Source organism: Podarcis raffonei, chromosome 4 (assembly GCF_027172205.1).
Source record: "Podarcis raffonei isolate rPodRaf1 chromosome 4, rPodRaf1.pri, whole genome shotgun sequence".
Taxonomy (NCBI): domain Eukaryota; kingdom Metazoa; phylum Chordata; class Lepidosauria; order Squamata; family Lacertidae; genus Podarcis; species Podarcis raffonei.
In genome coordinates this window covers 34019107-34044346 of record NC_070605.1, presented here as the reverse complement: position 1 = coordinate 34044346, position 25240 = coordinate 34019107, and the positions used below count along the sequence as shown (strand labels likewise).

Genomic DNA, 25240 nt, shown 5'->3' with positions numbered 1-25240 from the left:
AATTTTAAAGGTGCGGCTTATATTCGGGTACGGCTTATATTCGGGCCAATACGGTAATAACACTTGGTTGGGCTATATCTAGTGTGGTGCACAAGCTTCCCTTTCACCTGCTTAATCTTTGCTCATCCTTTCTGTGCCTCACTGGAGGGTTAAGGGGGCTCATCTGAACAGAATTCCTTTTAAAAGCTCTTCTGTATTGCACAGTTAGACACCAGTGAATTCTTAAGGACTCGATTTCCTGCGTTGCTGTCACAGTGGTGTCAAAGTCAAACCCATGCAATATGAAAATGCTACTGTGAGCCGTGTTAGGAATAAACCTGATGTTTCTTCCCAGTCATGCATTTATACTTTTCAGAATACATTTTTTTGTAGAGGTGTCAAGTGACTGGAGCAAGACATCTAGATATCTCCTTCATCTCTTTAAAATGGCTAAGTAAAAATTGATTCTTCCCAACAGGCCAATGATATTTCAGCCTCTCCTTGTTTTTAATGGTGCTTTTTTCTTTCAAAGTAGATTGCTTTCAAGTGTCTTAAAATAATTTGCTACGAGAGTGTTTTCTCTAGAGCAAGTAATAACTGCCTACTGTCCAGTGTCTTAATCATGTGTTACGTGACTTTTAATCTTGATCTTGAATGTATTTAGCCTCTGCAGGGCAGGATGGTGCAATTACAAATGTTTTTCTATCATATTTTAAGTGACATTTCTCCTCCTGGAAGCCTTTATTCCTCTGCCAAGCTCTACTGTATAGGACTTGAATTCTATTTAAAACCTTGCTGCAGCTCATGTTCTATCAGTTTGATGGCAGTGTGGAGAATATCTGAATTGCTTCTCTCTTAATTTTCCTCCGATCCCAGGTATTTGGGAAATTGTGAGATATTTTATTATGTGCCCTGCATTTGAGATCAGTCGTTACCACAGTTAAATAAAATTTTGTTTTATAAATAAGTGTCGAGTGATTGCACTGAGTTATAAAAAAAATACTATTCTCTGGAAAAACAAAATACCATCAAATTTATTACGTGCCCTTCACTAGCTGGCCCCCTGGCAGGTTACAATGATTTAAAATTCAGAATTAAAAACAGTTAATACAAATAATCACAGGAAATGGGTGGGTCCTGAACAATATACAGTACATCTCAGGTGTCGGAGGCAAAGAGGTGCATCTTTAGTCCAAGACTGTAGTAAACTAAAATTGTTATGTACTTTAAACCTTCTGAATGGCTTGAAGGACCGTCTGAATCAACTGAAGATAGCTAAGCTGGTAATAAAGCAAAATCAAACGGATGTGTATCTTCTTCAGTCTGATTACTTACAAATTCTGGAGAGTGGGAGAGAACATTAAGAGATTCCTTTGGGTTACTCTTGTAGAAATTAAAGTAACAAACCCAAGATTTCTCTTTTGCTTTTTATTCTTTTAACCACCTGTACAGTCACAATTTGTGTGCAAAAAAGGGGGGTGCTAATACGCATTAGTTGTTGAGAACAAACTGGCTAGTTTGTAATTATTCTGAGTGGGTTTTTTTTTTTTTTTTGCTTTTGCTTTTGCTTTTGTAACAAATCAGTACCTTAGCACTACAATTCAAATATCACCTCAAGTGGTATACTACTACAAGGGCTGCCCCTACTTGTCGGTTAAGATTTAACTACGACTGGTTTATTTATACAATATACTATGGGGTTTTATTAATGTGTGGTGCTGTACTACGAAGTCTGAAGACTTGCTTGACTGAGCTGATAGAATGTTAATTAAGATTCCACATGACATCATGGGAGGTAAGTTATTGGACTTAGAATGTTTTGACATTCAAACTCTACAAGCTGAAGTGAACATCCCAGCAACTGAGAGAGCCTCAAATGTGCCTAGGAACAGAAGGAGTTGCAAGGGCAAAGTAGCTCTAATATCAAAACCTCACATTTTTAAAGGACAGAAAGCTTTCTGACTATGAGGCATCTTAATTTGGTTTCCACAAAGTAACTGTTTAATTAACTGTTTTCCACAAAGTGACTGTTCACAGCAGTGCTATCTGTACTGCTGTCTATAGGTTATTCTTATATCCCTTTCAGGCACTCTTTCCTTCATTCTAATTGAATGTTCAATTTGGGAGGAATAATAGTTTGTGGATTCGACACCTCCCTACCACCACATTAGCGGACTTGCTGGCTGTGTGGTTAATTCAGTAGTGAGAAAGAGTGAGACAGTGGTTGTCCCTATTTATTGCTTGTTCTTGTGGATACACACTCATAATACAGGAGTTTAGGATAGCACAAGGAAGAGATTCCATGCTTGTGTGTCAGCAAATGGAGTTAATAATGTATGTTCACATATAGGTGCTTACCACAGGGAAGCAGGCAAAGATGGAAAAAGGATTTAGCTGGGAAAATAGAAGCGCTGGCCTATATCAGCTTTGACTGCTACACTTTGATATTTTAGCAGGAGTTCAATAGAACAATTCCTCTTGGGGAATAAGGATGGAATTGAGAGTCTCCACAAGCATTGCAGCTTGCCAGGTGGAATGATTCCCCCCTCTCTTCACCCCAGGCACTGTTCTCCTAACCCCTGAAGCTAATCTCAGGAGGGACACTGGAGGGGGGGGAAGCCCCGTGATGCAAACAGAGATCCTTGCGCAGGACTTTCGTGGATGGGGCTTGTTAGGTGGAACCTCCCCAAATAGCTTCTATCACACTGGACAGAGAAATCTGTTTGCTAGAATGTCTGCAGATTCTCTGTCAACCAGAGAATGGTGCATGTGAACTCCTTTCCCCCCGCTCTGTCTTCTGGTCTGAAATGTCATGTTCGGAAGTCTGGAAGAATTTCAGCCACTCTCTTCCTTAGCTGTTTTATTCTCTCTTCTTTCTCCCTTTCCTCTTTCATCAAAGCTGGGAATTGCCTCCAGGCCCTGAACACAGTCTGCATTATTCTCCTACATAAAAAAATTGTGAGGAAGAGAAAAAAAACCCAAGGTAACAGAATTAAAAAGAGACATACATACGTTCAATGAAACACACGTTTGGAACAAATTCCTCTCCTTATTTATTCTCACATTATTTACAAAAATCAAGACTATAACCAGTTTAAGACATTTTGGTAAACTTCCACTCGTCGCCCCATTTGCACAAGGGCTTCTTGCACAACAGAACTCCCTGCATGCCCCCCAAATCTGTTCTTGGGATTCCCCCAACTTTCTGAAGTAAATTTGGGAGAGAGTGCAGGGAGGGAAAGGTTTGTTATACAAGTAGAAGTCCTTGCTCAAATGGGTTGGCTTAGTTTGATACATCCCATGGATTATTCTGGTAGAATATGGGCCCAGGAATAAGGCCTTTGCTGTTCACCCCAACAGAGTGGGCAGAGAGAAGGTATTGCAGGCCTTTTTCAAGGCCCCATTCCCTCACAGGCAATCTGACACAGGCCACATACCTGGAGTAGCTAGAGCCAGAGCTGATGGTGACTGAAATCAGAAACAATAAACACTACCCTGCTTCAATTTTCACAGTGGCTACTTCAGATTAGAATTTCCAATCCTATGCAGGTTTACTGCATAGAAGCTGCACTGGGTTTGATGGGGTTACTCTCAAGAGAAAAACACAAATGTTTTTTGGTTTTTTTGGTACAATATATAACTACTGTATATAGGCCAGTATTGCTACTATTCTGAAAAGCAAGTGAAATCCCTTTCTGACTTTAGTGTGCTATGCATACACACATATATGGAAGCATACCATAGGAGTATATACAAATGCTAGTAAGAAGGGTAATAATAATAATAATAATGATGATGATAATAATAATTTATTATTTATACCCCGCCCATCTGGCTGGGCTTCCCCAGCCACTCTGGTTTTAATGGTTTAATACCGGTGCAGCTATTTTCCTCCTCCAGGCCCTACAACACTTACTAAATGCTTTTGTATAAGTGTGCTGAGAATATTATCAGAGCTATTTTTTCCATAGGAACTGAGTGCTGGGGAAGGAAATTCCATTATCTTCCTGTTCTGTTGGGAGGAAAGGCTGAAGAGTGTTTTATTTTGTTTTGTTTTTAAATGGACAGGTAAGTGCCTTGGTACAATAGTTATTCATCAGGACTCCAAAGCCATCAAGTTGTTCGCCAACAGAGAAGCAAACCTCCCTCCCTCCACCACCATACTCCTGTGGGGATCTGTGCCAGCAAGAGGAACAGCTGCCTGTGCACAGAGCAGAACTAATGAGAACTGGGGATAATGCCAACACAGCACAACTTGGCTGGAACATCATCGCTGTGGAGGATTGTCACGTAAACTACATAGTTCACAATAAGTTAATGATACTAGCCATGCTCCTCCCTTTTCAAAGGGTAGAACTACACCTTGTAACAGTAAGCACACATCTCTTGTCAGTTTTATTGAAAAGTGTTCAACATGTTTTAGATACTAACTTTTTGTTTAGGGAAACACTTCATCTATGTAAGACTTCCATGGAAAATTAAATGTTTTTAATTTTAAAACATCAATCACTCAACTCCATTAATTGGTTACTTTTATGTTACTGTCACAATGACAGCACTTGTGACAATGAAGAGCAATCCTATATCCACTTGCGTGTAGGACTGCACAGTAGGAATATTAGTTGTGTTTGTAGGAAATGTAGACTGAGAAGCAAGTAGGATTGAGCAACACCCCAATAACGTTACTGGGGAACCAGAGGAAAAAACCTGCTTTCCTCCCTCCTCCAATGCTCCATCTCCCCTATTGACCAACTTGTGCCCAACACACTCTGCAACTTTACTTTGTTAACATTCTCCAGCTCATCATTGCATTTATTTCTCCTATAAATTTGCTGCTTTCTCAGTCTCTTGCCTTTTGCTCTGGCTCTAAATTTTCCATTTAAGTATTTTTTTTCAAAAACCAAGCGAACTCAAGAGTCTGGTTCTTTGCTAGCTGCACTCGCATATTTTGGTCTTTGCTTTGTTCTCTCTCCTTTCAGGTCCCTGACTGGTAAGAATCAATCATATTTTTCCCTTTTGTACAATTAAGTAGCATACTAATGAAAGCATTGATGGCAGCCTCACTGTGAGTGTTCATCTTTTTTTGGATGAACATTCATTGTGTAGACGAATTTATGAGAGTCTTACTCTCAGGTAATAATAATTTACTACTACTACAACAAATTATTATTCATTTTTGTTGCAATTTATTTATTTAATGAAGAGAGATTCAGCGCACCCATTTTCAAAGAAGGCGAAATACCAGAGAAAGTGTCCAGGCCTGGTGGACTCAATCTCTGGACACCACTAGTTTCTGGGGCTCTCACCATCTCTAAATGCTGCAACTACAAAATATGAGAATCAAGAACCGCTTTGCAATCGTTGCAACAAACAAAATGATGACAGTATATGAAGGGAAAAGGGCAAATAACAATTGGAGTAAATGCAGCTCAAGTGAAACATATAGTCTATTTATATAGTCACCTGTCACTATATTGGTCTGCAGTCTTCTGCTTCCTCCAGAAAATACTCTTTTCCTCATTGAGTACATCAAACCAAGCCCAGAGGACCTTCTTCTTAAGTGAAGTTTCATGGAGCTTTTTCACACTCTCTTCCAAAGTAGATACATAATCCTTGTACTATACAACAAACACAAGGAAAGGAGGGGAAAATAGATTTCAGTACTGATATGTTTTATACAGGCACACAGCAACACAGATGGGGAGGAAATGCAAAGGAACAGAAGGCTGAGACAAGAGTTTTGAGTGGTTTGTGTGCAGGAAAATAAGAAATGAAACTAACGTTTCAAGGATAACAATAGCAAAATGTTTTGTTCATGGTCTGGGCTCCCTGTTTTCCACTATTTCATGCAGGCACTATTGAATGTACAATTCAGTGTTGTGAGGATCTCAGTTTCCATTTTTTTTAAAAAGGGTACAGTCCTTTTCCCTGACAAGTGTGTAGGAGAGGCAAAAACTGTGGCTCCAAACTGAGACCTGCACATTAGGAGTGGGAGAGCCACGTAGTTTTCTTCCAATGCAACTCCCAGGTACAATACAAGCACAGAGCAATGAGAGCAGGTAAAGAGACTTGGTCTTTCAAGTCCAGCATCCCATTTCCCACAGTGGTGAACCAGATGCCTTTGGAAAGCTCACAAGCAGGAGATGAGGACGATAATCACCTTATCCCACTTTTGTTCCCTAGTAACTGGTTTCCTAGTAGCTTGCCTCTGATCCTCGAGGAAACATATAACCAGCATTACCAGCAGACATCAATAAGCCTCATTCTTCATGAATCCTCTTTTAAAGCTAATAGCAAAGTCCATAGTTTATAACATTTCCATAGTATCATTTTCTCTTGCTCACCATTATCCAGTTCCTGAAGGACCTTCTGAGCAGCAGACGGGAATAAAGTCCCTCAGCCTGAGCTACTTTCCCAGCAAGGATCTCTTGCATATGATGAAGCCAGGCAAGCAGGCACTTCCTTTGCAGCCTAAAGCAATGATGACTTTGTGCCACCTGAGCGCAAAGACCGAGGGAAAGAGAGAGAACTAGTTATTCCAATGATTACTGAGGGGCTACGGCTCTGCTGCAACGTTGCTCTGGCTTGCTGTTAGAAGTCCCCACCATCCGTAACCTACATTTGTATATTTCCACTCATGCTTTTCTGTTCCACTATAACTTTTCCAGAGCAAGCAACTGATCCTCTCCTTCCTTTTGCTTTTACCTTGTAGTTCATCAGTATGATTACGTTTTATTCGCTACTTATAGCACGAGTGCTTATAACATGAGTAATACTTACAACATGATCTGGATCAGATTCACGGATCCTCCTGACCGTGTGTGAATGCATATGGCAATTATTTAATTATTTAGCTGCAGCAGAAGTGGATTTCCTGCACAAGCAGCGGGGCTTGGACTCGATGACCTTTGATCATCTCATCTACTTGAGAGTAAACCCTACTGAATTCAATAGGACTTATTCCTACAAAGACGTGATTAGAATTGTGCTGTAAACCCCGAGAGCTCAGTACAAACAGCATTAAAACCAAAGCCTAATAAAGCAGTAAGTAAAATACCTACTTAAGACATTAAAATGTAATACTGGATCATTCCACATGCAGCTGATAAAAGCCAGCTGGAAACAAAAAACCTGCGATTTTACAGATACTACTTGATAAATTTGCACATGCTATGAGGAAAGTCACCTATAACATTATTTTTATGCGGCTCTTCCTGCAGTCTCCTCCTTCCCTTTAAAGCTCCACCCCAGCTGTTCCTTTGCTCTCTCAATTGAAATCCACTGATGCTGGATGATTTCCCACCTCCTGCACACCTAGGACCCACTTTAGTTGTGACTACAATTTGTTTTAAACTGTTTTTAATGCTGTATTTTATATTGCTGCAACCTGCCCTGTTCTGGTGAACAGTGGGTATAAATCTAACAACAACAAGGTGCCTGACAAAGTCAGAAGAGGTACAGGGCTGAGCTCCCGCTAAGTCAAACTAAACTAGAACTGCTTCAGAAACTTTGGCTTGATGGCGCAAATTTTGACTCTTTGATGGCAGGCAGAAGGCTGGCTGAAGATTAACCCTCAAGACATGGAGCCAACCTTCCTTTCTAGATACCCACTTTTACTCCAGTGCTTACCACCATATTTTCCTGAGTTTGCTGCATTAGTCTTTTCCAGGGCTCCAGCCCCTGCTTCTTCAGCAGGAACCTATCATAATGTTCCTTCGCTTTTGATAAGAGCTGCTGCTCCCGCTCCAGCCTCCTCTGTTTTTCCAATTCTTTCTGCAATTAAGGATACATAGGAGATCAATTCCTGGAGTAAGAATACCTTGTAAAAAATGTCCACTACTTTTAATTTGGGCTTGCAACTAATTATTAGTATTAATAGTGGAGTTGCTGCTAGGAGGATTTTCCAGACACAATCTTTTTGCTGGGCACACAGCACAGAATCATTAAAGTGCTCAATTGATGTTGCCCCAGAAATGATCCTCATTATAATCCTTTCCCAATGCGAAGAGCACTTACCTGTAAGTTACCAGTGAACAGCAATTCTCACCACGACAGGTGCAATTATTGCATATTTTTATGCAGGGATGGAAACCATTTTGAACGGACCACCAGTTTTTCATCTTTTTTTGTGAGACTGGGCTCACGCCCTAATCCGCGCTTGAACTCTTAGCTGGTGTCAGGGGTTGGCATTATTTGACACTTGTCAAAGCCCAAACTCTAGCAGGTGGACCATTCACACCCTTGAAGGCCCTGATTCTGCAGCTTTCCCCTCTTCCTCATGGTTTCCTTGCCCTCTCAAAGCACAAGTACAGGAACAAAATCATGAAGCAGCAGCAGAATCCACCTCCACTTGCCTTGTCCTCTCCTCCTCCTGGGCAATGGTGTGGAATGGGCCCAGAGGAAAAGGGTAAATGAATGGGAAATGGTGAAGGGCCCACTCAGAGAGGTATCTTTCACAAGGCCTCTCCAAAAACCTGGAGCTTGCACTGCTTGAGCCCTAAGCTACTGCCTGGCATCCTTGAAGCAAGGTTATACCACCACCAACAACACAATGCTAGCCCTTCTACAGGAGGTCATGGTTATCACTTCAAACAGTGATCAATAGTACAGCTCTGCAAGAGGACTGTTTATAAAATGGCATTCCCCCCCCCCACCTCTGAACAGTCCTTTGCATTTACAGGCTGCCTTCTCCCACTTATTCCAAAGTGGCACAAAACAGCCATCAAGTGCTGGAACTGGGAGAAGCAAGCGCAATATTCTGCTCACCACTTTCTGCAGTCTTCGCTCCTCTTGCCTCTTCTGCAACTGAGCCTCCTTCTCTGCTGCTTCTTGCCTCTGACGTTCTTCTTCCTCGGCTTGCATCTGGGCCTAAAAATGGATAGAATGGAGCACTAGTTCACCTACCATGAATGGGCCCTTCTGGTCTGGCATAATGAGACACCCGCTTGATGGGCTGTGCCAATCCACCCAGGCAGGGACCATGTGACTTGAAGCTTTAATATGTCATCTTCCCTCTGGTTTCCCCTCCAGCTTCTCCCGCTGTGAGAAAGCTGCCATTAAGTAAGATCCAAGTAAGAAGTATGGACAGAAAATTAATAAGAACATCAAGAAACACCCACACCACTAAGTGCAATCTGTTCCCAGTGGAATGAGAAAATGAGAGGAGGCCTTGTGCTGGACATCTCACCATAGCTGTCAACTTTTCCCTTTTCTTGTGAGGAATCCTATACGGAATAAGGGAACTTCCCTTTAAAAAAGGGACCCGTTGACAGCTATGCATCTCACTATGCCAGCCAATCACCTGACACAATTAACCAGAGTCTAAAATGGTGCTTGAGTTTTGAGCGACTAGACTGAACCACGCTGGGTCATAAAGGAGTGACCCCAAAGAGAGGAGCTGCTCTTTAGAGACAGAAGAAATTAAGGCCTGCAAAGCAAGTAGGGGGTGATCTCGCGCTGAACCCTAGGCCAGCAGTGGGAGGGAGGGAGCATAAGTAGACCCTGTTGCCAGGGAGACTTCTGCTTCCTGGGTCTGGAGCCTGGAGAAGAAGCTGAACCTCTTGAGTGAGGACACTTAGCAGCCTTTTCAGTCTTTTTCTAGTCTTCCTTCTGTGGTACAGAAAAAGAAGAGGACAATTGCCTAGAACACCTTTTGTGCCTAAGATACTCCACTGAAATAATAGCCAGCAACAAATAAAAAGCCCCAAATAATTTCTTTTGGAAAAAGGAGAGGCATCTGCAGAGATGTTGGGAACTTGTGCTATTACAACTGGCTGGCTTTGACTGAACAACAGAAACAGAAATCACTGAACTTACTGGGCCATTTGAGGACCTCTGGTAAATAGCTGACATAGCAATCCATGCCATTTAAGTGGCCTCTGCTCCATGAGTGGAAAATTGTGTTTTCACGTGGTAGGAGAATTGGCTGTTTTATACCCTCATGGGGTGGTGGGACAACAGCTAAGGCGGGGAGAAGCGGAACTTGCCTCTTTTGTCTGTTGAGTGACTTACCTTCCAGTTGTGAAGAGCGGCTCTACAACTCATGGCAGGAAGTCGCTAAGTCTACCTGAAGAATCGCTCTTGGTACAGAGGAGCCACAGGAGGCAGCTTTGTGGCAGGCAGCATTTAAGTGCTGGAATGCTGAGCAGAGGCTTTGTTGGAAGGGTTCTTAGCAGCAATTCAGCTTGAAGCAGTTCTCTCAAAATGAGAGGCTCCCCGCCCCCTGAATCCACTTGCAGGCACCACAGCAGCAGAAAGAATGAAGTTGAGAGGAGTGGGGGTGCGGGGAGGTAAGGAATTTTTAAATTTTATTAAGCAAGCCACACAGCTTAAAAAGGGAATGCTGAGGGAAACAATGAAGTGTGAGGCAGAAGTAGGAGAGAGAGGGGGCTACACACATCTGCTTGGGGGAAGGCAGAGATGAGGGAAACTAGGAGGAGGAAAGATGATATATTAAGTCACATGATCCCTGCCTAGGCAAATGGGGACATACAACCCTCAAGCAGATGTCTCACATGCTGGTCTGAGGAGAATAAAGTAATCTAAATATATCTTATTTAGAACTCACACATCCCCACCTCTCCCAGGAAGGGCAGACTCCTCCCCACCCCAGCAGGAAGAGGCTGCATAGGAGGAAAGCATATGGGGATGACTTTCTTTGTGTGCCTTCTCATTCACAACGGTACCCCAACCCATCAAAAGCCTTCCCAGCACAATATTTGATATTGAGGGGCTCTGTGTGTGTAAGTGTAAAGAGCTCGTCACCATCATGTGGGCCCTGTGGAAAGCCTTGAGGGCCATGGATTGCTCACTTTGCTATATACAGTCAGTGCCCCAGGGCTATTAAGTTATGATACGCACAGGAACAGGATAGGATAAATTATGTATGATACATTCCTTGCATCAGACTGATGCATGCTTCGGTTTCTCAGAATAATGGCTGGACAGCAGTCTCAACAGTTGTTAGCCACAACAACGAGATGTTCAGAGATTGGATATTTCTAAGGTGTTAGGGACAAAGAAGAGGACAGAGTGATCACTATCCTGTTTCTCAGAGGCATCTGGTTGATCACTTTTGGAGACAGAATATAGAACTAAATAAACTAGATGGACTTTCGTCAGACCCAGCAGGTCAGTTCTTATATTGCTATGGAGCATATCAATTTCAGTCCTTGTGTGCTTTAAATTCACTTGATTTTCATTTTTAAATAACAAATTGGACTTGGCCTTTTGATTTAGCAGCATGTTGATTAAAAAAACCAACCAACCAACCAACCAACCAACCAACCAACCATCATGTATTGATGTTGCACTCTTGGTTTAAGCCAGCATTCAACTTTACTTACCAACTTCTCCTCTTCTCGTTTTTTCTTTGCTTCTTCCAGTTCCCTTCTCCTTTCTGCACGCTGAATTGCTCTTTCCTCCATGGCTAAAATTTCCGCAATAAGGAGTACAACAATTAGAACAAGTGAAGCACAGTGACATAAAGAATGCAGAGTTCTATTTACAAAATTGTGTCTGACTTGACCTGGTAATATCACAGGAAGGAAAGTAAGAACTGCCATGTTGTTTCATCTAGCTCTAATTTGTCCTCAGTGGCAACCTGTAAAATTAGCTGTTAGATTTATTTTGTTGGGAACCTCTTAAAACTTAACAAATATTTTTATTTTAAAGAACAGACGGAATAGTAAGAAGTGGTTTATATGTATATATCCTCCTCTATATATTTCTATAATTTATATGTTGTATGACAAATTTCACTATGTATTATGCATGTGTACACTCAATTCTATTTAAATTTATTTATTTTTCCTAAAAAAGCAAAAATAAATGGTTGTAGCTCACCATGTTCCCCTGGCTTTGAAGAATTTGTCTCCCTCTTCTACATTTTCCCTTTCCTACTCCTTGTATGTCTTCTGTTTTTAGTTTCCATGTTCGATGGGCAGAGCCTGTCTCCCCACACTTTTCTTTTTACTGATGCGAACCACTTTCAGAATGAGTAATTGTAAATAATAGTAGTAAATGAATAAAAACACTCAGCCCCCATGTGTCGTATGTTGCTCAAAGCCAAGTGTCATATGTTGAAAGCAAAATGCCTCCAGTAAACATGTTCCATATGTGTGTTGAACAATCTGCAAGCCTAGTTCAACGGCTGTGCACAAGCTCCAGGAAGTCACAGTTAACCCTTGCTTCCCATTACATGCATACTGGGAACTACAGTTTATGGCTTCTGAACAAGCCACGACTTGTAAGCCAGCTTCAAATATGGTTTCACATTCTGGCTTCTTTGGAACCAAAGTTCCCAACTGCACATAACAATTGGTTAACTGTGGCTTCCAAGTTCTGCTTCTCCGCAGTGAGGTCTGAAGGAACAGTATGCATGTGCACAGAACTAAATCTGATCGTGTGAATATGACCCTTGAGACTCACCATGTCTGGGTTCAAACAAGTGCTGGGCTGTGTTAAGTTATGATCAAGTATGTAGGGCCGTGAGACCCGTGAAATGGTGGTGTTTAAATGGTGGTATTTTCTCCGTAACTACAGGTTTCATCTGTTACTACACTTTCCCCTAAGTATCCAAAGAAAAGGCTCCATCAAGTGTAGAAGGAGAATCTACATCATGGGTAGGCAAACTAAGGCCCAGTGGCCGGATCTGGCCCAGTCACCTTCTAAATCCGGCCTGCGGACGGTCCGGGAATCAGCGTGTTTTTACATGAGTAAAATGTGTCCTTTTATTTAAAATGCATCTCTGGGTTATTTGTGGGGCCTGCCTGGTGTTTTTACATGAGTAGAATGTGTGCTTTTATTTAAAATGCATCTCTGAGTTATTTGTGGAGCATAGGAATTTGTTCATTTTCCCCCTCCAAAATATAGTCTGAGGTCTGAGGGACAGTGGACTGGCCCCCTGCTGAAAAAGTTTGCTGACTCCTGATCTACATCAAGAATATACCTTTGAGTAAGGGATGTGGTGTGGATAGCACTTTCAGGCTCCTCTTGCTTTGGGTAGCTGGCTGGTAATTTTCTAATCTGAAAGAAAGTGAAAAATGAATGGACATGACCAATTTAAATGACCCTACTCTGACTAAAACTTAGCTGAGTATCACCCAATAGATCAATGGGCTGAATGACAGGACTCAATACCCTATTTATCCTGCCTTTGTACAGCAGTGGCATCATTTCATGCAGCAAACCTAAGAACAAGCTTTGGTTACAGCTTGTGATTTTTCTAGAGTGAGGCAAACCATAAGGCCAGGGTTCAGATGACATCTTAAGCCAAACTATAGCTTGGCTCATAGCAAAGCAGCAGGAGAAGAGGAGGAGTAAAGCAGCCATGATCTCCTCTCTGGAAACCAGTGTTCATGCTAAACAGTAACTTGGCTTAGTGTTATTTGTGAACCAGCGCACTACGTAGAACAAGAAAGAACGATAAGTAGTCTTAAATGGGGAGACACTCTCCCATCTCACTCTGTAATGCAAAACAGCAATACACGTGGGCTTTGCTAATGTATGCCTCTTCATAATTTGTAAAGTACGCAGAGATATTTCAAAGGAGTCTGCTATTTACAGCATTATAATCCTATACTAAAGCTATTATTAGGGGAAGGAATCAATTAACACTACTCAAATAATAACAGAGGAAGAGAGAAGGATCAACCTGCATCATATTTGGCCATTTCACTCCCTAATGAGCTATCAGATATGTTTAGAAACATCATGGTATTGTCTCAAAGGCCGCTGTCCTAACAGGACATTGTGTAGCCATCAGATAATTGGATCTTTGTACTCTTAGCTCTGTACCTTAAAGACTCTGTATTCCTGTAACTTAATTGGCTCTCTCTCAACTGCTTTCCTTCCCTAGTTTTTGGTGCCTGGTTGTTAAGTGCCTTGGTAACTGCCGTGGCTTGTTCAGCTTCCTCCTTGGCCTTCTTTAGCCTCTCATTTTCCTGAAGTCTAAGGATTAGTTCTTCCTGCTCTTTGAGCTGTCGTTTCTGCTCTTCAATCAGCTGCTGCTGGAAGGCATGGCGGTGCTCCAGGGGACCCCTTAAGACAGAGGACATTTTTTGTTTTGGTGGTTCAAGATGCTGCAAGGAACTTCTTGCTTGGTTACCAAACACTGCTCGATCTTGAGCATTCAAAGCAGCATGCTTCAGGGTGACTTGCCATGCCCATTTTGGCTGCTTTGGAGAATGAAGATCACGTTTTTGACTTGTCTCTGGAGAACAAGAGTTTGCTCTTTCTACATTTGCCATTCTGGGATCATCCACCTGGAAAGGGAGGATAAAGCCTACGTTAATTATAAAAATTAAGGTCTCAGTTCTCATTGAACAAACGTTTGTTATATGTTATATGAAGCTGCAACTACTTCCATAGCAGCTGATTCCATAGCCTGTCATCTCCTAGAGAAATATTATTTCTTCATGGTGTTTAGAAAACCAAATTTCCCACAGTCATTTGCCTACAAAGACAGGAAAATTCTTGAAAACCTAAAAGATGGAAGACTGGGACCCTAAAGAATAGTCAGCAATGGCAGAAAGCATGTGTGTTTATTCGCTCCATGGTTGTTTTGAGAACTTCCAATAAATGCTCATTGAGGAATACACAACACACAAGTCCTCCTAGTGCACCAGACACAACTCCCTTTGATATTATACCAAGTTTGTCTTTACCTGCAATGCCTGCAATCTGTTCCTAGTTGTTGTTTTTCAGGTGGGGGTGAAAGAGGATGCAGGAGAAGAATCTTGCTAACACACCTCTGGCCTACTTGTGAGTTCTGCATTTTGTAACTATTGTTATTAACTATTTACTGAGCCTACTAGGTATGTATACCGGAGAATCTATTTACTTTCATAAGAAAGGGGGCAGGTGTAACTTTCCTGTGTTCGTAAAACTGCTCTGGAGACTTTGTGTTTGCCTCAGGCTGCTTGTTTGTGACTTGGCCCCCAAGATTCTACAGGAAGTCAAACTCGATAGAGGTCCAGAGCTCACACAATCCTTCCCTCTAGTGTCCCTGCAACTCTGAAAAGAGAGTCCCTATATTTATTTGAATGCAAGAATGCCACCCTGGTTTTTTGTTTTTGTTTTTTGTTTTGTTTAGAATTGGCTATAGGAAAACCTGAAGGAATCACTTTATTTACAGCTGCTCCATTTCTTGATCAGTGAATGTAGTTCTGCCAAAGTCACTTTGAGAAGGGAGTTAGGTGTGACAGGCCAAGGCTTTGTGTACCATCTACGAAGCTGCTTGAAATGGAGTCTCCTTGTCACAGATGCAGTCATTCATATTCCTCTTTTGCATACCTGAATGGCAACTGGGGGGCCAAATGATGTGACACAGGAATCCAGATGTGGCCCAGTTTAGTCAGCTGCCAATCTCTATTTTACATTTATTTGAAGTATTTATAGGCCCCCATTTGGAGAAGGGGTGGCTAACTTGTTGCCCTCCAAATGTTGTTGCCCTCCAACTCTCAACAACCCCACTCAGCATGGCTAATGGTTACATCTGGAGGGACAAAGATTAGCCATTCCATTTTAGGGCACAGCCCTCACATGGTAGCGTACAACAGCGAGATAAAATACACTGAGATACATTTAAAGCATCAAACGATAAAAATTCAGTACCGCAGGGAAGCAGGATCTTGAGAATCAACAGCATAAAACACTACTAATGAAAGGCAGACTGGAACATCTGAGTTCTGAAGGTACACCAGAAATTCTGCACCATAGGGGGTGTGTATTAGTTCCATAGGAAGGAGGTTCCACACTATGAGAGTAATGTTGATGAGGTATGTGTTTGTGAGAGAAAAAGCACAATGCAAAACCAGTCTACCTCTGTAGGATTCACGGGTTGATCCCAAGCTTCTTTTGACTCATGAGTTCTCTTGGCATCCTGGGAGCCGTCTGTAGCAAGTTTCCCCAGTGCCACTTCCTCTAACAGCTTTGCCATTTTCCTCCTTGTATCCTCTTTTTTCAATTGTAGTTCTCTCTTTTCCACCTCCGTTCGGCTCCAGCAATGCCATTCGGTAAAATAACAGTGCAAAATGCACTTCCGATTAAACTCTATAGCCAACTGTTTCCCCCTAAAAATAAATGTTCATTAAAATCAATTGCAAATTCCACAGATTAGGAGGATGTGTGTCTACCTCACTCTATTTTAGAATTTCAGTATAGATTTTAGAATGGTTGACGATTGTATTACTACTGCTGTAAAAAGCCGCGTTAGCCAATATAGGCTTATATTATAAAATGTAGTATAAACACCAACAACTGGGAAACACTGGCTTGCTAGTGCTCCGATTGGAGAACAGCCTTTACCAAAGGTGTCATGGGATTTGAAGACGCTTGAACTCAGGACGAAAGGGAGAAACACGCTAAGAGGAAGGCATGCTTGGCAAACCCTCACCATGATCAACCTATGTTCCTGCTGTGGAAGGACGTGTGAATCCAGAATTGGCCTCCACAGTCATGTTAATAGAAGACAATGTTACTCGGCTACAAGTGATCACCAAGGAAAGAAGAATATTATTGCTTGGTGTGGTTGTTGTTGTTTTTTAAATACAATTACTTCTTACTAACTACTTAATATATTTTCCTGCTTATTGTTTAGCAATCTCTGTTACAATCAGAGGCTGCTGCTAATAAGAGCTGTATCAGCAGCATATTCCCCAGTTAAGGCATTAGGCCAAAGGTGGCAGATGTAAAGTATGCAACCCGACAAAGCTTTTCTTCATAATGACCAGCAGCACTGTAAGCCTGAGTGGCCCAGATCAGATGCACTTTGCCTAGCTCTTGTTAAGTTAATGGATTCCTAATTTAGTTTCTGGGACAATCAATGGAACAATAATTTCATCCATTATAGATTTGACTTATCAAGACTTTGAGATCATGTTCATGTCAGAAGGCCAAAGAAGAACAGGGAAAACTAGAACTGAATAATATTTATCAGAAGTCCTTTTGGGCTTGTTAAAGGAGCAACAGGAAAGCGAGGCCTTTCTTTTTAAGCAGATATCAAACACTGCAACTACATTTTACTCAGAGACCTTTTGAAATTAATGGACTTAACTTAGTCATGCTCATTAATTTCATTGACTCTTACTACAATTTAGTTGAGTACCACTCCATATTTCCCTGTGTCCACCTCTCTCTCCTTCCTCTTTTGTTTTCCCCTAGGAAAGTCAGGCCTCCCCGTCTGGCCTGCAACATAGTTTGTCTCAAACTACACAACCTTGTCCATCACCCAACGCTGCATGATGTCATCAGGCATGACAGGTAAAAACTGGTGCCAAACTCAAAAGGAAGGCTCAGGAGCACACACTAGGTGAGCTCCTGGTTCTTCCTTTGCAGCCGAGACTTGAATTCCTTTTGAATTCAAGCCATGGGTTCAAAGGAAGCCTACTCCTTTGCAGTTCAAGCAGTAACTGCGAAGGAAGAACCAGGAGAGCACCTTGAAGTTTCAATCAGCTGATGTGACTGACAAGTGGGTAGCCCCACCCACCTGTCAAAGGGGCCATGTAGAGTTAGCCACTTCTGGAATTGGCCAGATCCAGTTCCACACCCCTGTCATATTTCAAATATTAATGCCACACACAATGGTGGTGCTATAGAAAATAAGATTGAGCCAATCTTTTCATGAATCAACGAGGAGCCAAAGAGGCTAAAAGCATGCCATTTTACTGTCTCCAACATTCATCCTCTTGTTGGTTGTTTTGCTTTTAAAGAGATCATTATTTTACCATTTTGGTTCAGGCACAAAAATGTATATGGCTGGAACTGGTCCCTAAAACAGCAGCAGATATTTTCCTCATACTATCAACATCCTGGGGGGGGGGAGGTGAAGTGTTAAATGCTGCTACCTGTTCTGATTGCGAAGCTGGTTCTCCAGTTTTTTAGTCTCCTGCTCTAACTTCTGAGACCATGTGTAATCTCTCCAGGCTCGCAAGGTCTTCAGCTGGCACTTCCAGTCAGCAAGGGCCCTTGCTTTTCCCATCTTAATTCTGAGATCCAGAATAAGCTTGTACCAGGCAGAGAAATACTTCCGTAGGCACTGCATTGGGGATGGTTATGAAATCAAGTAACTACATGATAGCTTTCCTCTTTCAACAAACCTTCTAAGTGGAGATCTTTATCGCAGTTGGCATCAGTACTGGATTTGAAATCGTTTTTATAGAATCAGAGAATTGTAGAGCTAGAAGGGACGCAGAGGCTCATCTAGCCTGCTCCTTTGAAATGCAGGAATCTCAACTAAATCATACAATTTTTTATATCTTTCAATTCCATTGCAAAAATTGCTTTGAGGTGCTTCGCGGGAGACTAATGACAAATGAAGTAATAATGTTCCATCACATCTACTGTTCTGATCCTATCATCTCCTATTTTCTTTATATTTTTAGTCTTCAGAGTTTTGCTGACAATAGAAGGTTGATTAACAGGAAAACAAACTTCTCTTTTCACACTTTGCCTTCAGAACTGACTTTAGCTTTTACCTTTTCTAGAATACCTCTCTGTGTTACAGAACCAAAGGATTCTTATTTTCTCTCCCAAATTCACTTGTTATAATTTCTCCCTTATTAAAAAAACCCAAATTGAAAGAACTTTAGAATTTTTTAGAACAAATCTACTGCCTACTTCTTCAACTTCCAGTACTATTACATGTGTTTTTCTCAAGTATCATCACAATTCCACATATCATTTATACTGTTCTATAGGAAATTGCATTTAACTGCATTTAAATTATTCTTATTATTTAAATAATGGTTTAGGGGCTGGCTGCTTGGCTCAATAATTTATTTGCTATTTTCTTCTTTATTACAATCTAAAACACAACATTAGCTACCGTGGACATTTTTTGGAAAGGCTCAGTATAATGTTTTTACTAAATAAATTGCAGCAGCCTCATAAGGCACACAGTTAGGAGTCACTAATTGGTGTACACTGGCCTTCAAGAAAGTAAAAGCAGAACAAGTATTATTCCCAAATAGCAATTTACAGTACAATCCTATGCATTTGTATTAAGAAGGAAGTCTTACTATATTTCAATGAGATTTACTCCCTAATAAGCAAGTTTAAGATTGCAGCTTTGGTCTGTTGTTATGCATTCTCCCCTATTTACTGTTCTAGCCTTCTCTTTAAGTGCACAAACAAATGATATAACCATGCACTGCCATTTTCAACACCAAACCTCAACAGTGCAATAGCAGCCGCAAGAAAGGTTCACTCAGTCTTCCTGCATGAAAGGGGCAACGAAGGTGTAAAGGAGCTTCAAACCATCTGTGCACACAGCCAATGTGACACTGTGTTCTATTTCCAGGTATAAACTAAACGGCTGGGTAGTTTTCATGGCAAATCTCAGCTCCTGCCACTCAACTGCTCACTATGATCAATAGTCTCGCTCTCCTCACATCTTATAAAAATATATATATTGGGATCTCAATCTTCAGTTGATCTAGGAGAGCCTGACATGGGGAGTTGGTTTCTCGGTTTACAGAGAGCTGACCCATGACTATCGCTGAGACACATCTGGCTCAAAGTGCTGAAAACAGATAATGAATGCTCTCACCTTCTGATTTGCAATGTCAATTTTGCTCAGCAGCTCCTGCATCCTGGTTTGTTTCTCTTTCCTTTGTCCTTCTATCTCACAATCCAGATGGACTGGCACAGGAGGCATGCCGACTTCTACCAGCCTCTTAATTTTTTTTAGATCGTGCCTCTTTCTTTCCCTGAAAATAAAGCAATCTGTGAGAGGCCAGAGGCAACTAGTAAAGCATAAGAGGACTGTGATAGTCATCTCATGTCACTGTCAGCCAGTTCTCATATTATTACTTTTCTGCTACCCAACTCCGTTTGTGAGCCCATTTATCAAGATTCATTAGGTAATTGCTACATTTCTCTCTCTATCCTATGCCTGTATTAGTTGCAGGTCTCAAAGGAATATAGTTCTGCTACCTGCAGTTAGGAAAGTTTTATGTAAGTATAAAAGGAAATCTGTCTCAGTGAAAAGTATACTGCATAAAATCAGGATTGTACATGCCACTTAGCGAGAGGAATCATAGCAATAGAAGGTTCTCGTGGCATAAAGGCAGCCAGAAGTTCACAATACATAATCCCATTAGTCATAGGGTAGACATTCAAAAAGATGATGTAGAAAAACTAAGGGACAGATTCAACTAATAAATCCCAATAGCAGAAGCCCACACAAGTACTTCCACTAGCGCAACAGGGATTCCTGCACCTCCCCCTCCCCCTGTATGCCCCCCAACTGACTTTGGTGGGGTTCAGGAGAACCTCCAGAACAGCACAGAGGGGGAGCATCATTCCATCAGGCAAGCTAAAAAGCTTGTGCTGATGGAGCAAATGTCATAGCACTACAATCAATTCTTCCCAAGGATTCCATGGTTACCTAAAGAAGCAAACATCAGAGAATGGTCTTCTTGAGCCACCTACCACTGCAGAAGCACTTGCAGTTCAAAGGAGCAGTTAAGGTGACCAAATATAAAGGACCCTCCATCTACGGGGATTTGAATTCTGCATGTGAAGCATGTTTGAGGCAGCAAATTAGTGCGCATTTGGAATATTTTGCCCTAGCCAACAAGTTCATATAACCAAACCAATCACCAAGAGCGATAATCATCTTATAATAGCATATGAAAAGATTCAAGTGGCCTTTTGGGGGGACCTAATAGTTTTTGCTCTCTGCTGTAGAAATGCCAAAATGTTTCAGTTGCAGTAATTTGCAACTAAGTCCCATTGAGCATAGTGGGACTTATTTCAGAGTACTTATGAGAGCTGCATGATACCACAAATGGACAGTTTCCTTTGATTTAATTTGTATAGTATAAGTAAAAATAAAAGGGCACACATGATATTAGGCCAGTTTTTCAAATTGCAAGCTCAGAAAGGGAGGAAAATCAGTTTTCCAGATCTAAAAATCTGAAGAAACTTCATGGTTTCCAGGAGCTGATTAAGCTTCACGTAATTTAGGAATGAGTTATTAAAATGTGTGGCTTATATATCGTGCCTTCTTCCTCCCTCAGAACTCTTAAGTTTTATGCTTGGGATTCCCAAGAATCTCCCATCCAGATTATGATCAGATTTAGACTTACTTCTGCATGTATCTCCCTTACACATGTATCAGACTGTGTTCTGGTACCTAAAATGCATTTGAATGCCAAGTTCTTGTTTTCCTTAACTTACATTTTCCTGGTTTCTTCCATGAGATGCCTTCTTTCTACCAACTCTTTCCGCAGCTTCACCATCTGTTTCTGAATTTCCTCTTCTTCTCTCTTGGCTTTCAGAACCTTCTTCTTGTTCTCCTCTTGGAGTTGCCTCTGGGCCTCTAACATTGCCAATTTTTTCAGGGCCTTCTCTTGTTTCAGAAGCTCCTGCTCCTTCTGTCTCCTAAGCCGATTTTCTTTTACCTGAAAAACAAAATCAAGACCAAGATCATATTTTGTTGTTTTAAACTACAGGGCTATGGTATACAAATGGTTGTAGATGTGTTGCTTTCAGGGCAGCTACACCTTTGCCATGACTACTGTGTTTCTCCATTAAATCTTTCCAGAATACACCAAGGTTCAGGAAATCCATCGAGAAATATAACTAGAACCCCACTAATGTATGCTCCCCAACACTTGACTGCCATCAAGGAGAACTATGTGGATGTCACAAGTGAAGTGCTCGGATATCTCCATGCAATCAGTGCTTCTATAACTGGCAAATGTAAATAGAAGCCCTGGATACACTGTTATGCTGGAACTGGCCTCTGATGTATTCTAAAATGCATGGAAACAGACAAAAACATCAGCACTATTGTTGGAGAAAAATTCACCAGTAACTTCAATTGTACTACAGCAGTATACATGGCTCAGGAAACAGTTTACTTAACAAAACCATTTAAGAAACACTACACTGTTTTTTTACAACTGTACCTTATAATAGTAGGCGCCTTAAGGCTGTCTTCTCCAAATAAAAATAGTTTAATGTGTAAAATAAACCCCCTTTTCTTCACCTGTTTATGCCTTAATTCCATGGTAATTCGTGGGTCTTTGGGCTTCCTTTTCTCCTTAAGTTCTTCAGTTCTAAGATTTCCCAATATACCACTGTCAACAACTTCACTCTGCAGTAGATCCTGCAGAATATCTTGTACTGTTGTATTTTCCATCTCATCTTCCAGATAACCATAAAAATCTAAAACACCAAGCAAAACAATCAAGAAATGGCACCAAACATTTTTAAGCATACCATTCTTTCATTTCCTGCTTGTGTTAAAATTCAGGTACCCTGGTTAGCAACAAGACATATAATGCTTTTACAAGTATGCAAAGTAAGATATTTGGTATTTATTATCACTTGTTTAAGCTTGATATCACTGAAGACCCAAACTACTTGATCAAAATTAATTGATGAATACAGATCCATCTGAATGTTACATTTGCTTCATGTCATGAACTGAGCCATTTTAATATCAGATCAGAACATACTAATGTAGAGCCAAACAACACTACAAACTTAGCATGACTACCTTGGTACTTGAGCTATAAACATAGACATAAATGCAAGGAAGTTCTATTCATTTTGACAATTTCCCATTAAACGGTACTCAATATTATCACTATACATTCTCTAGATCCAAGTTTAAAATTGAGGCAAGTTCTCACCATCAAATTTTTCATACTTCTGAAAGCCAGTGGGGGGCTGATGGGGAGGAAGAGAACAGGGGAGTGGATTTTCAGCATTATCTTCTTGATCATCTGCAAGTTCCAACTTCAGTTTTGAATTCAACCAATCATTAAGGAGCTCTTGGGCTACATTGATGAAAACAGCAATGGATTTTAATTGGATAAGAAGTGGCAACAAGAGCTAAAATACTAAAACAAAAGCAGCTTAACACTTCAAGCCTGAACACATGTTTTTGGAAGTAAGCTCCAGTTGTATATCTTTTAATACTCACTTCTTAGTTAAGTTGGCCTTAGATTTTTATTCTATTTTACTGTTGGTATTGTTTACATTGGATATTTTAGGGAGGGTATAATATTCAGTAATAAAAATTATACTAATCAGATTCTAATTTTTAATTTGTTACTTTACATCATTTGCATTAAAGCAGAGGTTTTCAAGCTTTTTGAGTTCATGGTTCCCTTGGGGGTTATCCTGTTGTTATTCTGTCTCTGACAGCTACAATAAACCTACCATTAAAATTATGGACTGGTCATTTCTTTGTCAGAGGGCAAATGGGCAAATTTAGCTGGGGATCAAATACTTTCCCCCCTCACTGTACCTAATGCAAGTCTTCTGCAATGCAGCTGAAGAATATAGATATATTAATCTGGACCAGCATCACATTTAGGCAATACCTTCCACATATGCCTCATCATGATCTTGCAGCTGCTCTGTCGTTTCCAAATCTAGCACAGGGCCATGAAGTCCTCGAGAATAAGATGTCTTTTTTAAGGAAAACGTCTCAGAAACAGCAAACTCAGATGCTTGTTCCACTCGCTAAGAAAGAGAATCAGACATATGTATCAGGAAGTGTTCATGCACACGAAAGCTTATACCAGAACAAACTTAGTTGGTCTATAAGGTGCTACTGGACAATTTGTTTTATTTTTATTTTGACTGCGTCAGACCAACACGGCTACCTACCTGAAATTAAATATTAGTCAGGGAGGGAGGGAATGGAGGGCACTTTAGATGTGTAAGGTCCAAAGTTTCTTTCCATGGCACCTTAGGTAGCTATTCCAGTCAGAATAGACAGTACTGGGGTAGGAAGACTCATTGTCTTACGTTATATAAGGGTCATAATCTCATAGAAAAAAATCTGCACAGTGAAATGCAGAGATTTCAGTCACAGTTTACACAGTTAAGGCTACTGATATCAGCTCAGACCTGCTTGTGTAGCAGCTCATTAATCAGTATATTAAATGGATCCAAATACAAAGAGGAGCCACTAAGTCCAAAACATGACATACCTTGACACTAAGTAAGTATCCAGGATGATTATTCAGAAATTAAGTCCCACTGAGTACAATAGGCATTACTCTCATGTAAATAGGAAGGTTATGCATCACTTTCTTCTCCCTTACCTTAATCCAGTGCTCCACATTGTCAGGATCAAGTTTTGTCTGGGGGACAAACATTACAATAGTTTAGCACTGAGCTAGCTATTAATATTAAAGTAAAACTAAAGACCTCTGTCTTTGCAAGCCCCTAGAAAGGTTAAGGTTGAAATAATCCTAAGCACACCTAAAGAGTAAGTAAGCTCTGCTGAACTCTGAGACTTACTCCCTAGTGACTAGTATTCAGAGGCACCGTGCCTCAGATACTGGTGGCAGCATTGACTAGTAGTAACTGATAGCCTTAACCTGCGTTAATTTGTGAAAGCAGTCCAAACTGGGGGGGGGGGGGGACTGACACACCTAGCATCAACCAGTTTCATTGCATAATTATGTGTTGCATGAATAAATACTTTGTTTTGTCTATCACAGCTCTCCCACCACTCAGCTTCACCATTAGTGTAGAGTCAGAGTGGGACCTGGGTGACTCAGCCATGAAGCTTGGTCCACTCAATGCTTCTTAGCCTAAACTATCTGGACTCCCTCAGAAGGTGGTGGATTCTCCTTCCTGGGAGGTTTCTAAGCAGAGGTTGGTTGGTTGGTTGGATGGCCATCTGTCATTGGATGCTCCAGTTGAGATTCCTGCAAAGAAGGGGAGTTGGACTAGATGAGCCTCAAAGGGGGGCGGGAATCCCTTCCAACTATACAATTCTAGATGCTGTGAGCCGCTTTGAGCATGGTTTATCATAGAAAAGTGGCATACAAATAGACAATTGTTTCGATCCTGGAAGAAGGCACAGCTGGTTGCTACACTGCCCATCTGCAGCCTACGATTCTACCCCACAGGGTTGTTGTGGGAAAGACTGCATGACGAGTGCGGGGGAGGAACCATGTTCACCACCTTGAGCTCCTCGGAGGAAAAGGTGGGATATAAATGCAATAAACAGAGACCAGGAGAGAGCGAGAAGAACTCCTCTCTGCCTATTTCCTATCCAACCATAACTTCACGCTGGAACAGTTGCCTGGGTTGGCGGAGGCACAACTCTCATCCCTACCTTCTGCCGAGACGCCGACTGGCTGAAGCGCCGCCAGCGGTACAACTCAGGTCTGTGTCTCATAACCGCCATTGGCGAAGCTAGAGGCAGACACCTTCCTTTCTCCCTTCCTTCCCCCCCAGACAGCTTGCCCCCCCAATTTGCTCCGAGGGATGCTGGGAAACG

The 25240-nt window shown here is 41.3% G+C and overlaps 1 protein-coding gene across 1 annotated transcript; it reads right to left on the bottom strand.

Moving 5' to 3' along the window:
- Positions 1-2764: 2764 nt before the first annotated feature.
- CCDC191 (coiled-coil domain containing 191) lies at positions 2765-25186 on the bottom strand. Its single transcript, XM_053385234.1, has 17 exons — positions 25076-25186; positions 24051-24089; positions 23322-23463; positions 22626-22772; positions 21977-22155; positions 21163-21386; positions 19529-19688; positions 17826-18016; positions 15803-16052; positions 13777-14243; positions 12929-13005; positions 11325-11407; positions 8746-8847; positions 7609-7752; positions 6324-6476; positions 5443-5597; positions 2765-2922 (listed from the first exon to the last, which is right to left on the bottom strand). The coding sequence occupies exons 1-17, from the start codon at positions 25145-25147 to the stop codon at positions 2790-2792; spliced, it is 2718 nt and encodes a 905-aa protein (XP_053241209.1). The 5' UTR covers positions 25148-25186; the 3' UTR covers positions 2765-2789.
- Positions 25187-25240: the final 54 nt, after the last annotated feature.

Excerpts from the sequence above, each read along its gene's own strand:
- CCDC191 (XM_053385234.1), bottom strand. The coding sequence starts at position 25,147 with ATGGCGGTTATGAGACACAGACCTGAGTTGTACCGCTGGCGGCGCTTC. Across the intron at positions 23,464-24,050 it reads ATGTGGAGCACTGGATTAAG|CGAGTGGAACAAGCATCTGA; the intron begins GTAAGGGAGAAG and ends TCTCTTTCTTAG. Across the intron at positions 7,753-8,745 it reads AGCGAAGACTGCAGAAAGTG|AAAGAATTGGAAAAACAGAG; the intron begins GTGAGCAGAATA and ends CCTTAATTGCAG.